This window comes from Phoca vitulina, unplaced genomic scaffold (assembly GCF_004348235.1).
Source record: "Phoca vitulina isolate PV1807 unplaced genomic scaffold, GSC_HSeal_1.0 scaffold5, whole genome shotgun sequence".
NCBI classification, from domain to species: Eukaryota; Metazoa; Chordata; class Mammalia; order Carnivora; family Phocidae; genus Phoca; species Phoca vitulina.
In genome coordinates, this window is record NW_022589708.1 from 12,196,775 (window position 1) to 12,210,843 (window position 14,069).

The following is a 14,069-nucleotide window of genomic DNA, read 5'->3' on the forward strand; positions in this document are numbered from 1 at the left end:
ATTCTCACTGATCGGTAAACTTGGTCTTGGCTGGCTGTTCTTGCTGATCTTCTGGGGGAGGGGCCTGTTGCCGTGGTTCCCAAATGTCTTTGCCGGAGGCGGTCTGGGCTAAGTAATCTGCTGGGGTTTGCTCTCAGGAGCTTTTGTTCCCCGCAAGCTTTCCGTACAGCTTTAGAGGAGGAGAGTGAAAATGGCGGCCTCCCGATCTCCGCCCCAGAGGAGCCAAGAACTCGGGGCCCCGCTCCTCAGTGCGCCCCCAGAGAAAAGCAGTCAATCACTCCCGTCTCCCGGTCTCCGGCCGCACTCCGTGCTCACCCGGCCTGTGACCGAGCGTTTGTATCTCTGGCTCACGACCCCGTGTGGAGTCTCCAAACCCAGCAGATCCCTGTGGTGTGCTCCCGCGCCGCTCCTCCTGGGGGAGGAAGGGGAGTCTCCCCAGATCTGCCGCTTGTTGGGTCCCTGCTGGAGGAGCAGGGGCCTGACTGTGCTGCAGATCACAGTTTATGGCAACCCCAAGCTGAGAGCCTGTGCCTCGGACCCGTCTCTGCAGCGGCTTCCCCGCTCCAATACCTGGGAGCTCTGCTGCACTCAAGCACCCCCGGTCTTTCTGTGACACCGAGGGTCCTGAGACCACACTGTCCCAGCGAGGGTTCCACCCCCCGTTTAGCCACTGGAGAGACGTCCCTCAGCGGAGCCGACTTCTAAAAGTTCCAATTTTGTGCTCTGCTGCTCTATCACTTGCCAGAAGCGGCCATCGGAGGCCCCCTCCCCGCCGTCTATGCTCCTGAATATCGCCTCGGATTCACTTCTCTGCACATCCTACCTTCCAGAAAGTGGTCGCTTTTCTGTTCAGAGTTGCTGCTATTCTTTTCTTCGATCTCCAGTTGAGTTCGTAGGTGTTCAGAATGGTTTGATCCCTATCTAGCTGAATTCCTGGGGCCAGACGAAATTTAGGTCTCCTTCTCCTCCATCTTGCTCCTCCCCCTCCCAGGCTTCCATTTAAATGTGTTGAGTTCTTGAGCAAGGTATTTATCCCTTGTGCCTCAGTGTCTCCTTTTTTAAACAAGGATCATACTAGGTTGTAAGGTTGTACAAGTTTTAAATGTGCACTTAGGATAATATTTAGCATAGAGATGTTGGCTATTGTCCATAAATATTTGCTTTTATCATTGTGACGCTTCCAGGTATCTGTTATTCCCTGGTTCTGGGGCAAAGCCCTGCCCTTCCTGAGCCACATTTTCTTTCTGCCTAGGTTTTACTTGGTAATTCCTTCGAACACTATTTATCAGGTGTCCCTTCTGTTTAATGCATTCATTGTAAGCCTTGGGAGGATCGGGAGGAACTTTTAAGGAGCTTTGCGTTTGCTTTTAATCAATAACCTAGTAGAGCTGTCAGTGTATCTAAGGTAGATGATAGGCTTTTAGGTTATTTTTACTTCTAAAGTTGTCCCTTCTTTCCCATTAAATGGTTTCTCTAGTGAAGAATATTATCCCTTGGATATTAGTGGCAACATCAGGATGCTTTGAGTCTATTTTGGCTAGTTGTTGATTTTTTTTTCTTTTAATGTGTCTGCATCCCTGGTTGCCCTCTAATTATATGGATCTCATAGCAGTCATCCGGGCTCTGTTCATTTCTGATCTCGGATATAGTCTGCTTGAGACAACAAGCGTCTTTGAGAAACGCGCCAGGAATTGTATCTACATTAGGAATCCATTGCTCTGCTAGAGTGTCTGAGATCACAGGATCTGCCTTTGTTGAAGGACTCAAGCAGAAAATCAGAAGTAGAATGCATTACTTCTGGTGGTGGCTTGCAGCACCTAGTACTGACGTTTTTGTTAGGAAACATCATGGATTGTATACAAAGCAAATTCTTTGGGTTCAGTTAAGTATATCGTACATGGACATGTTCTGGCTCTTTTGATGTGAAAAGTTAGGAACGGTGATAGGCAAGGTAGAGTTAAAAAGTTGTCCTATTCCACATAGGACAGCTCAAATCAAACGATTTGTAGGAATGTAGGAATGCTCCTCACCTCCAGAAGCCTTAAAGCTCTCGTTGAGAACATCAAGATAAACTTTGCTCTGCAAAGAGACTCTAGCCCTCATCTTGTTTTTTACCCAGAAATGAAAGTGGAGTCCAGGGAGGCTAAGCGGCTTGCTCACGTTCATATAGCTAGTTGACAAGTGAACTAGATCTAGAACACAGTTTCTTAGTTGGTATTCTGGTGGTCATTTCATTTTGCCAGACATAGACCGTTGGTTTTCAAACCTAGTCATGATAGAGTTTGGGTCATTGCTGAGAACCAACCTATTATAACAGCTACATGACTGAGTATATTAGGAAGCTGCTCAGTTTCTCATTAGCCATAATCTAGCACTGTAATTAATAGACCATGTTCAGCCCCCAGCAGAGAGGACAAGACTCCCTCCCCACTGTAGCTGTCACTGCCCCATCACATGCTGAGATGTGAACCGGTCTGTGGGGAAAGAACAGATGAGAGAGGACATCCTATTCCAACTCTGTGGACTTAACCATGGAGATTGAGAGTAATAAGAACAGGACACAAATTTAGAGGCACCGGGCGTGAAAAATGATGTGGTTGGCAATGACTTCCATCTTGTGAATGTCTTAGAACCTTCTTTCTGTTCCCAAATTCCACTTCTCCAGCCCCATCTCTGCCTCCATATGTCTCTCTCCCTCCATGGCTTCCCTTCTTGCCATCCCTTCAGTTTGAGGCCCTAAGAATTCTGTCTGCAAACTCCTTCACATTTTCCCCCAGGGAATCTCAGCCACTCTCGGGGTTCTCTATTCCTACCTCTAGACTGATGTTCTCCGCATCAGTAATTTCAGCCTTCCTTCCTACCTTGGGCTCACGTGCCATCTCTCTGTCCACAGGCATCTCCATGTTCTATCACCTTCTCCACAAACCTCCTCTTCCTCCTGACCTATCAATCTCAGTTAATGGCTACCCACATGAGGACTAGGCTTTGTTATGGGCTCTGCTGTGGGATGGGGAGGCAGCTGTGATAAAGAGCCCCTATGGGTCTCTTGGCCTTAACCCTTTTAACCCACTGCTTCAGCCCTGCCCAAGGGGTTCTTTTAAAATGCAGAACCTGGTTATTTTATTCCCTTGCTTAAAATAGTGCATTTGGATTTTTTGGCTTCTGAAGAAAATCCTCAGTCCCTACATACAAATACCAGATTCATTTCTCTTTACTTTTCCCATCGTGCCCAACCATTCAATTGTAATAAACGACTTGACCATTGCTCAGATGTGACTGTAGATTTGTACCTGCAATACCTCCTCCCAGAACTCCCTTCTTTCTTGCCAGATGTTCTTGTACTTCAAGGTAGGCCTTCTTCTGGGAACTGTTCCCTGACTGCCATCCCCTGGGCCTGTATTTATCCGGAGTTTCCTTAGGATATATTTATTATTAGATGTGCCTTATGCTTGCTTTGCCATTCTTATCGCCTGTTTATGTTCTGTCTTCGCTAGTATTCCTCAGGGACAGGTGCTATGTTTCATTCATGTTTGTGTCCCTAGTGCCTGACACATAATAGGTGCTCAAAAAATATTTGTTGAGTGGATCAGCAATACCCCCTCCTGCCTGCCATAAACACCAATGGCAGGCCTTCAAGATCTGCCATAGTTTCTCTATCCCACAATTCAAAACATACTCCTTTCTCTTCCTGGGCTGATACCTCAGTCTTCCGTGTACCCAAAATTCTTTCTACCATCTGGCCTCATTTCCACTCTGTGTGTCTCTTTTTCATTCAGCCCCCAATGTTCATGTTTTCCTACTTTTTACTATTCAAATTCCACCCCTTCATTCATAGCCTGTCCCCTCTTCCATTACTTTATGAAGGCTTTCTTGATAGTAATGCTTAATTACTCTCTTTTGCTTTTTTTGATTGTTTCTGACCCTCTAGGATCAGGTCTTCCCATGTACTACCTACTTGATAGTCTGTCCTTGTTCATCGACGTGCAGTTGACTCTCCAGAATGAGAGAGTTGTCAGGCAGGCTGGCTCCTCAGGATGGGACAAACATGTTTGAACACCTCTGTAAGAAGAGGGTTTTTTTAAATGTAATTTTTATTTTTTGTTTGTCTTGTTATCAGAGTACCAGAGAAGCAGAAATCAAACTGAAAAGTGAAAGCAGAGTTAAACTTTTTTACTTGGACCCAGATGCCCAGGTACGAACTATTTTAATGTTTACATTTTAAAACTAAGTCGGGGAAAGAAAATGTTTGACAGATTATATGTTTTGTTTATTTATGTGTTTGCTTGTTTGTTTACCTTGGATTGACAAGCAACATAACAACAATATAGAAAATTCAGGGGAAAAGGAAAAATGAAAAACAACCATAATCTCATCACCGCACCACTACCACTGTGAGTTCAGATTGTTGAAAACTGAGAGATTTATCCAAAGATGTCCTCAAGTCTACAAAGAATATATAATTTACCCCATAAAATGACTATCAGAAAATAATAAGCATCCTTGCAGATGCCCAGCAGGCAGTGGTGTTTCCTGATTCGTCCAAGGCACATACAGTCCACATCTGTGCTCCAAAAAGTCCAAACCCAGTGGTAAGGACCTCCAAAGCTGCCCACAGCGGGTGACGGTTCTGCTGTATTTTTCCCCTTTTCATTTGTGACCTTTGTATCTGGCTTATTGATGTGATGTTTTCAAGGTCCATCCATGTTGTGGTGTGTGTCAGAATTTCCTTCCTTTTATGGCTGAATAATATTCCACAGTATGGATATACCAGATTTTGTTTATTTTTTGATGGACACTTAAGTTGTTCATAACCATAATTTCTAAGCTCTGTATAATAATCCATTGAGTAGACATACCATCATTTATTTGACCATTAACATAAGCGATATAAACTTATAAAACAGTAACACTATTGTGAGTAAATGAGTACATATAGCTTTTCCATATTTTACGGAGTTTCCTTAGGATATATTTATTATTAGATTTTTTTTTAATGTGAGCATAATGTATTTATGTATTTACATTTTCTTTTAAAGAAGCTTGACTTCACATCAGCTGAACCCGAAGTGAAGCCATTTGAAGAGAAGTTTGGGAAGAGAATTCTTGTCAAATGCAACGATTTGTCTTTCAATTTACAATGCTGTGTTGCAGAAAATGAAGAAGGACCCACCACAAATGTAATTTTTCCCTTTTAAAAAATATTTTACAAAAATATTCAGAGGTTGCCGATGTGCCTATTGCAGTGCAGTCGGGACAGAAAATCCTAGTTCCTGATAGAGAAATGCAATGTCTAGGTCAGGATGTGGAGAGTTGTTCAGCCTCAGGGACAGGATGTTTGTGACAAAGGATAGGGATGGAGACTGTTTCTCTTTAGCAGTAATTTATAGCAACAATTATAAATAGGTTTAGTAATTTCTTCTTTGATAGCAGTGTTCTTTCCCCCCAGCAGTTCGAGCCATAGTGATGGTCTGGATGGTTTTGTTTTGTTCAGGTAGAGCCTTTCTTTGTTACTCTATCCTTGTTTGACATAAAATACAACCGAAAGATTTCTGCCGATTTCCACGTGGACCTGAATCATTTCTCCGTGAGGCAGATGCTGGCCACCACATCCCCGGCTCTGATGAACGGTGGCAGGCAGAGCTCGCCTGCCCTTCAGGACATCCTTCATGAAGCTGCCATGCAGTATCCGAAGCAGGTGGGGGACATGAGCCCGGCAGGCGTACTGCTAAGACTTACCTTGCACAGGCTGTGTGAATGCGTAATGAGACTTTGTAATGCACACCTGGGTGGAATGAGACTGTTGAGTATATTGACAGCATCTATAATTAGGCAGTAAAAGCAAGCTGAGAGAAGAAGAAATGGTATTTGACTTCTCATTTCTTTTTTTCTAAACTTTCTGCTAGTGCTCGCTTCAGCAGCACATACACTAAACTTTCTGCTTGTCCCCCCCCCACCAAATTGCCTTTTTTTAAAAAAAATTTTATTTATTTATGTGACAGAGAGAGAGGGAGAGCACAAGCAAGGGGAGCGGCAGGCAGAGGGAGAGGGAGAAGCAGGCCCCCCTCTCAGCAGGGAGCCCGATGCAGGGCTCGACCCCGGGATCATGACCTGAGCCCAAGACAGACGCTTAACCAACTGAGCTACCCAGGCGCCCCGCCAGATTGCCTCTTTGATCAGATGATGACCTAGTGATGAAGCACTGGGTGCCTCTGTTTCAGCAGTCTTTGCTGCTTTAGCAGGTTTAATGTTCAGGGGATTTGTTTAACGTGGCTGTGCATTTTATTCACTAAAGAAAATCGTTTGTTCCCTAGGGAATATTTTCAGTCACGTGTCCTCATCCTGATATATTCCTTGTGGCTAGAATTGAAAAAGTGCTTCAGGGGAGCATCACACACGGCGCTGAGCCATACATGAAAAGTTCAGACTCTTCTAAGGTATGGGTGGCTTTTACGCTTTGTGATGATAAACAGCAATTAGAAAAGAGGGCTCTCTGTCAAAATAGAAATGCTTAAAGAAATCAAAGTTAGGCCCTATATATACTCTAAATGATGTGCACTACTTTCCATAGATTTACTCTTATACTTAACCTGATGTGTCCAGTTTTCAATGAAAAGTAGTCCCATATGTATATAAAATGCTTCACTTATCCAGACGATCCTAATATCCTAAAGTAATTGGCAAAGCTGGAATTACCAGCGTAACAGTAGATTTTCTGTCATTAAAAAGTACATATATTATATTCAAATAGAGTTCATTCCGCTCATTGATGTGTCTCTGGGATTCTGGAATTCCCTTTGGGTCCATTTACACTGAAATGTGAGGCTGGAGACTGGGGGATGGTCTGGCTCAGGTGGTCTGGCTAGTAAGGTCAGTGCTTCAGGTCCCCTGTTTGGTCACACAGGGCAGGTTATGGTGGCAGAAGTGGTGTGACTCAGGTAAAAAAAGGGAAGGGAGACATATAAGATGTGTGTTTGGTGTATTTTTGTTACTTTGGTGTATGTTCATTAGTTGGGGAGTGCCTTGTTGTGGACACACACAGACTTGAATATTAGAGGTTATCTAGTCCAAGACCTCCTTTCAGGCATTGGAAAACTGGGGTTTACTAAGGTTTAGTTACCTGCTCAGTGTCCCATAGCTATTGTGACCAAAGGCACTTGCCTGTCACCTTCTAGCACATCAAGCTACCTGGTAGAGTGAGCTTTTGAGTGCCGTCTGGGCCGGTTTTACAGTATTTTTTATAAGTGGTCGTCTGAGAGATGACCCAGCTACATTGACAAGGACTGGTCAGCAGCAGGAGGGGACACTCCCCAGGCTCTAAGGGACATTTATCAAGCAAATTCAGAGCTTCCCCTCTTCCTGTCTGTGGCTGCCCATACACCACAGGTGTGTCCCCAGGATGGAGGGCAGTTGTTAAAGAACAGGTTGTAGGAGTCAGAGACCTGGGTACTGGTCTAACCAGTGCTAATGAGCCTGGCTACTTTGGAGAAGTCATGTTACCTCTCTGAGCTCCGGTGACCCATCTGTAGTTGAAGGATGATATTGGCACCTGCCCCACCTCCTCTCAGGAACAGTGCTGAGACCACAGGATCATGTACGAGACATTGCTGGGGACGCTGCAAATCACTGACATGCACAGGACATCGTTATCATTTATCACCCTCAGCAGGGAAAGCCCATTTACCCAGGTGCACTGCTTCCAACAGTATGCCTTTCTGGCTGATAAAAGCTGAGTAAAGTTTGGTCCCTGGAGAGAAGCTATTTTATTTTTTAAATTAAGTTTGTAAAACCTTGGATGAGAAGCTCTTTTAGCTCCACGGTGTTTTGATTAATAACCAATGAAGGCCCAAGTAAGCTCTCCCTCCCTATGTATGTAAGTCATTTCCAGGGCCTAAGTGCACCATCTTTGTTTTTCTGCCTGCCACATGCATGGTTTGAAATTTGGCAGCTCATGTTGGTGCAGAATCACATTTCACTTTGGGCTATACTTGATGCTCTACTCCACACCTCCCAGTGTCCGTCGAGCATCTGTGCAAGTCTGCTCTTCCTTCTTTACTTATGGAATGGGAAGCTCAGCCATGTGTACATTATTCCATGCATTCACACCTCCAAAGTATTAAGGCAGAGATTAACATTTTATATCAGAATAGATTTTATATCCATTTTATATCAACAGTTTTATATCAGAATAGAAGTTTTGGCAGAGGTATTACTGAGGAATGATTTTCTAATGTATATCAAAATTATTTCTTACTGTTTTCCAAGATGGTCTAGAACATAATTTAGAGTGAATTTTGTCTTGGAGGAGGAAACTTTTATGAAAAGTCTCTGTAGGTGTCTGCCATGAATAGATTAAAAAAGAAGAAGAAAGAAAAAGAATGAAAGAAAGGAGGGGGGAGGGAAAGAAGGAAGGAAAGAAAGGAGGGAGGGAAGGAGAGAAGGAAGAGAAGGGGGAGGGAGGGAGGGGAAGAATACCCTAGAGGGCAAAAATGAGTTTTTCAGTCTTTTGCATAGCTTATGTTCCATTTGCACCCTCAGTAAGTCTGTGAGCTCAGACCCTATTTGCTGCAGGGAACAGTGAAACTTATTTGAAGCCTGTGTTTTAGCTTTAAATTTTATGCAAACATTACATTTTACTCCACAACATAGTCATTATTGTTAGGACCTAAAAGTAATAGTTTCTATCTGAAAACGTTTGAGTAAAATCAGCCCTCCAGGAAGGTAGGCCATTTTACCCTATGACTGTGTACCCCAAATCCCCACAAGAGCATGCCCAACTGGAAGAAGAAAGGGAGGGGCTGAATGAGCTGCTGACATGTTTCAATCAAGACTTGTTTCTAATTCACTCTCAAGGGCAGCAATTCCCACAACACAGTTGTTGTAGAATCATAACTTTAGGCAACTGGAAGGGATAATGAAAAGTTCTATGGTTCATGCCTTTCAGTTTTAAGGTGGGGAAAGTGGATCCCAGAGAGGTTTAATGGCCTGGAGTCACACAGCTGGTTTCAGTTTGACTTAGAGACAAACCGCTCTATTCTACTTACGAGTCTTCTCGATGAGCCCTTCTCAGAGCTGGTGCACACAGATCACCAGAGGTCTGCACAGAATGCAGGTTCTGACCTGGAAGGTCTGTGGCGGGGCCTGAGACTCTGCATTCCTGGCACGCTCCCCGGTGATGCTGAGGCTGCAGCTCTCTAGTGCCCACCTCGATTCACAGGCTCTAAATCACGATTCCCAAAATTGGTTTGACTGTCATGTGCGTAAGTACTATAAAAGGCCCTCGAGCATACCGCTCTGACTGAATCAGACTTTGCATTGGTAGCAGTGCCTTATCCCAATACCAGCAAATTTGGGGAAATGGTCATCTGCTTGAGCAGTAGGGGTGGAGTTGATTCATAGACCTGCCATGCGTGCATCTTAGGCCAAAGCGAATCTGCTTAACTGTGCACTATAGGGTTAATAAGTCAACCCACAACGAATGAAAATTGATCATTAAGAAGTGAAAATAGCAGTAATTTACACTTAGAAACTGAGAATATAGCAATTAAAAACTCTGGCCTCACTTAAGTCAGCACCTATAATGTCTTAAATAATATCTATTCCCCAAATTGTGGGAATTTGCACAAGCCGATGCACAGTGGGAGCTATGCAAGCTTAGTATTATCATTAGAGTTCTCATTTAAACTTTAGGTAATGTGATATATTTTGGTGGGAATACCAAGTATTAGCAATTGTTAACCAGATGGACTAATAAGTAGCCATAGTCATAAAGAACTATGAAAGCCTATGAGATGGTATGCTTGTGGCCCGTAAAAACAACATTTTAGAAAAGACGTAACATTTTAGAAACAGTCCTCATTCTATATTCTTTGAAAATCACTGCTAGCAGTTGCACTAAACAGAATACTCTGTACCTCGTGTAAATCCAGCCATATTCATTATAGTAACCAGTGCTTTTCCATGTATCTGGTACTATGATAAGAGCTTGTTTAATGACCATGGGATGATGGCTCTTTAGACCACAACTCTGTCAGTGGGATGCAGCATCTCATGGCTTAATTCTGATGTCTTCAAGGTTGCTCAGAAAGTGCTGAAGAATGCCAAGCAGGCATGCCAAAGATTAGGACAGTACAGAATGCCATTTGCGTGGGCAGCAAGGTAAGGACATCTTCCATATGTTTGATATAGATATGGATATATGGAGATAGGTAGGTATATAGATAGATCTATTCTGTTTATTGTCCAGAGACAAAGAGGATTTAAATGTGTAAAACTGAAAAATAAGAAAGCGCGCCCTATCTGAATAATCACTTAGTAGAGTCACAGAGAGGAACGATGCTGGCTGGAGGAGAGCTGTGCGAGGCCCGGCATCCCAGGTTCCAGCCACATGTCCTGAGCTCAGCTTGGGCAGCAGCCCGGGGGTGAGGTGGGGGGTGGGTGGGGGTGGGTGGGCTGGGTGGGGAGCGAGGTGCCTGCAGGTCATCCTTAATTGTGAGCTCTGCTTCTGACTGTGTATGTTGTTTCCTAAGCATGAGCCATTTGCTGGAAATGTTTTCTATGTAAATTGAGTTAGTTGTGTTCATCCTCATAAATGTCTTCCATGTTTTTAGATAATGAAATTTCTGTTAGCTACAGCCAATTGAATAAATTACTCTTCACATGGAAACCAAAGTTAAGTTGTGGATTTATTTTGGTCTTTTGGAAACTCAGTTTAGAATTGTTGTTTGGCTATTTTAGGACGTTGTTTAAGGATGCATCCGGAAACCTTGACAAAAATGCCAGATTCTCTGCTCTCTACAGGCAAGACAGCAATAAGCTCTCCAATGATGACATGCTCAAGTTACTGGCAGACTTCCGGAAGTGAGTCTCAAAGCCTTACTTATTATTTGCACACCTGAGAAACAGAAGGTGTTTGGTGGGGAGGGGGGCAGTAGGCTTCATTCAAATGTCAAAGGGCCTGTTGGGTAAGCATGGAACTTTACCTCATGTCCTTGGGAAGGAAGAAAAGGTTTAAAATTGAAGAGTGTCCTGGTTAATTTGAATTCTTTAAATGATGTTTTTGGTGGTGCTGTGGAGGGTGGGGTAAGAGTAGAGATGAGCATAGGGAGGAAGGAGACAGTTGAGGGACCTTTGGCAAGAGATGGGAAAGGACTCAGCAAAGCCAGTGCAAGTGGCAGTGAGAGAAGGGGACTAATTGGGGTCACATCAGGGTATGCACTGTTCCCGATTGGGTGAAGGGTGGAAGGAGAGAGCGGTGGGTGGTACAATGGAGTGACTCAGGTACCATTAATTGAATGAGTGATGGAAGGGAAGGACAATAACTTATATAGTGCTTGCTGTTTACAAGCATTGTTTCGAATGCATTACCTATATTCATGAGTGTATGAGTTTCCTAGAGCTGCCAAAACAAAGTGCCACAGACTGGGTGGCTTAAACCCATGGAAATGTATTCCCTCACAATTCTGGAGGCTAGAAGTCCAAAACCAAGACATTGCAGGGCCGCACTTGCTCCAAAATCTCTGGGGGAGGATCGTTCCTTGCTTCTTTCAGCTCTGATGACCCCAGGTGTTCCTCAGCTTGTGGGAGCATTGTTCCAGTGACTGCCTCTGGCTTCACGTGGCTGCCTTCCCGTGTGTCTCTGGTGCAAGTCCTTCTTATAAAGAAACGTGTCATACTGGATTAGGGCCAACTCCAGTGACCTCATCTTCTGTTGATTACATCTGTAAAGACCCTATTTCCAAATAAGGAGACATTCATAGGTACCAGGGGTTAGGACTTTAGCAGGTGTATTTGGAGACACCATTCGGCCCACAGCAAGGCGGTGAAGAGAGGGCAAGCAGTGGCCGGAGCAGCCTGGCTGAGAATCTTCTCCTATCACTGTGTGATAGGTGTTCCTATTTGGTGTTCCATCATAATGAGTTCACTTTGAAACTTAGAAAACTGATTTCCTTTGCTAGGGACATGGTTTTAGACATTCTCTGGGAAAATTTTGGGAATGAGAAAGAATTGAGGGTATTAAAAAATAATGAAATGAAAAGAATGGCCAAGAGCCAGCGTCTAGTTATTCTGTACCATAGGAGCTTTACAGTCTTAGTTTTTTATTTTGGAAAAACAAGAAACAAAAAAACACATTTCAAAGTAACAGTGTCACTTTGCTTAGAACTCAGGACTGGTTGTTAAAGGTTCATTTTTGCCTTGTTCTTACTTCTCTCCCCCTGATTTTTCAGAATTCTAAATAGAGCTGTAATTAGCATCTCTTAAAAACGTTTACTTACTAATAGTGAGTATTATCATATATAATGTCATCATACAGTAACTATTATCATGTTTCCCCTTTGCTTGTAGAATAAAGTCATTTTACTTTATTTTGTTTTTTGAAAACTCCAGTCACCTTTAGTTAAATAGATTACAGTTTTCTTGCACTAGACTACCATACAGTTCTTAATAATCATGATGTGGGTCCAAATGTAATCACTTAAGAAGGTGTACATACTATCTTGTTCAGGAGGAGAAAGTGTATCTATGTCACCTCATTTTTGAGAAGGAAGTATTTTATATATTGCCTTTTGTGTGTAAATGAAGAAATGGATAGGCAAATAGCTAACCAGATGGAAAGATAGGCATGAAATCGTCATATGGGATATACACCAAAATGGTGGTCATGGTTGCCTCTGAGGGATGGGTGTATAGATGGCTTTTCACTTCTACTTTATAGCTTTCAATGATTTTACGTGGATTTTTTTTTAAAGATTTTATTTATTTATTTGACAGAGAGAGACACACACAGCGAGAGAGGGAACACAAGCAGGGGGAGTGGGAGAGGGAGAAGCAGGCTTCCCACGGAGCAGGGAGCCTGATGTGGGGCTCGATCCCAGGACCCTGGGATCATGACCTGAGCTGAAGGCAGATGCTTAACGACTGAGCCACCCAGGCGCCCCAAGGACTTTCTTTTTTTTTTAACATTTACTTTTATATTCTGACAAACAATGGAGTTCTTTATGTGTGATGGAGTTTGGAAGCCCTATCAGAAGTTACGTCCTACACTGACTAGCTTGAGACTACCCCGGCCAATGGTGGTGCTTTGGTGGTAGCCCAGCTCACAGTTCCGTTCCTCAGTGCAGGCCGAAGGGTAGGACTCTACAGGTTCGTTAATGAAAAAATTATCTGAGCCAAGAGGCCATGGCCAGGCAGCAAAAAGCACAGACCTTCCCTGGTTCAGAGCCCAGCAGCGTTCTCCCCGCACGCCGGGCCTTCATGGGTGTGCTCAGGAGGAAGGATCTTGTGGGAGGAGCGTGCTCCCAAGGGCCAGTGAGAGATGCGGAAACCTGCAAATAGGGATGTGATGCTGTCAGCATCAGAAGGTGCAGCTGTTATTGGGGAAACTTTGTCTTTCCTTCTCAGCAAGAATCCAGAGAAATGCCCATGTCCACTCCCTGTGCTTGCCACAGTGGAATTAGGGAACTGGAGGTTTCCTTTTTCCTTTTTCCTTTCTAACCTTAGCATTGCTCTTTTTCTTTTCTTTCTTTCTATCTATCATCTATCTATCTATCTATCTATCTATCTATCTATCTATCTATCTCTATCTATCTATCTATCTATCTATCTATCTATCTATCTATCTATCTCTTATCTATCTATCTATCTATCTATCTATCTGTCTATTTATTTATTTTTTACAGAGAATCATCCTGTGTCACTGGCCTGGGCAGAGCAAAGCTATTGCTTCTGCTCCCATGATTGTCTCAAAATGTCATTTCGTAATGGATGGGAAAAATTTTCTCAAGCTGCCCCAGTCTAGAAAACAGCTGCCAAATCGCATAAGCCACTTCTCCCTTTCCCTCGCAGTAACTACCAGGGGACGTGTTCCAAGATTTAGTAAGAAAACAGTTCTGTCAGGTAGATGGTATTGCTGACATACATGCTTCCAGAAATATTTATCTAAGAAGAAACACTTGGTATTTTATACTTGATTTGCTCATGATGGTGTCTTTTCTAAATTCTGCAGGAAATCTTAAAGCATGAAGGTAAAGTATAAAAATAGACATTCCCTTTTAAATGTAAACCTTTTTTTT

General features: G+C 43.3%; 1 protein-coding gene across 20 annotated transcripts in view; it reads left to right on the forward strand.

Moving 5' to 3' along the window:
* The window catches only part of DOCK9 (dedicator of cytokinesis 9), a 283,110-nt gene that overhangs the window by 175,577 nt on the left and 93,464 nt on the right, over positions 1–14,069 (forward strand). For all 20 annotated transcript variants that reach the window (XM_032402708.1, XM_032402715.1, XM_032402713.1 and 17 more), the window contains exons 10-15: positions 4,118–4,192; positions 5,037–5,177; positions 5,492–5,695; positions 6,312–6,434; positions 10,073–10,155; positions 10,735–10,857. In XM_032402708.1, the coding sequence (XP_032258599.1) occupies positions 4,118–4,192; positions 5,037–5,177; positions 5,492–5,695; positions 6,312–6,434; positions 10,073–10,155; positions 10,735–10,857 (749 nt within the window). The remainder of the gene's footprint in view (positions 1–4,117; positions 4,193–5,036; positions 5,178–5,491; positions 5,696–6,311; positions 6,435–10,072; positions 10,156–10,734; positions 10,858–14,069) is intronic.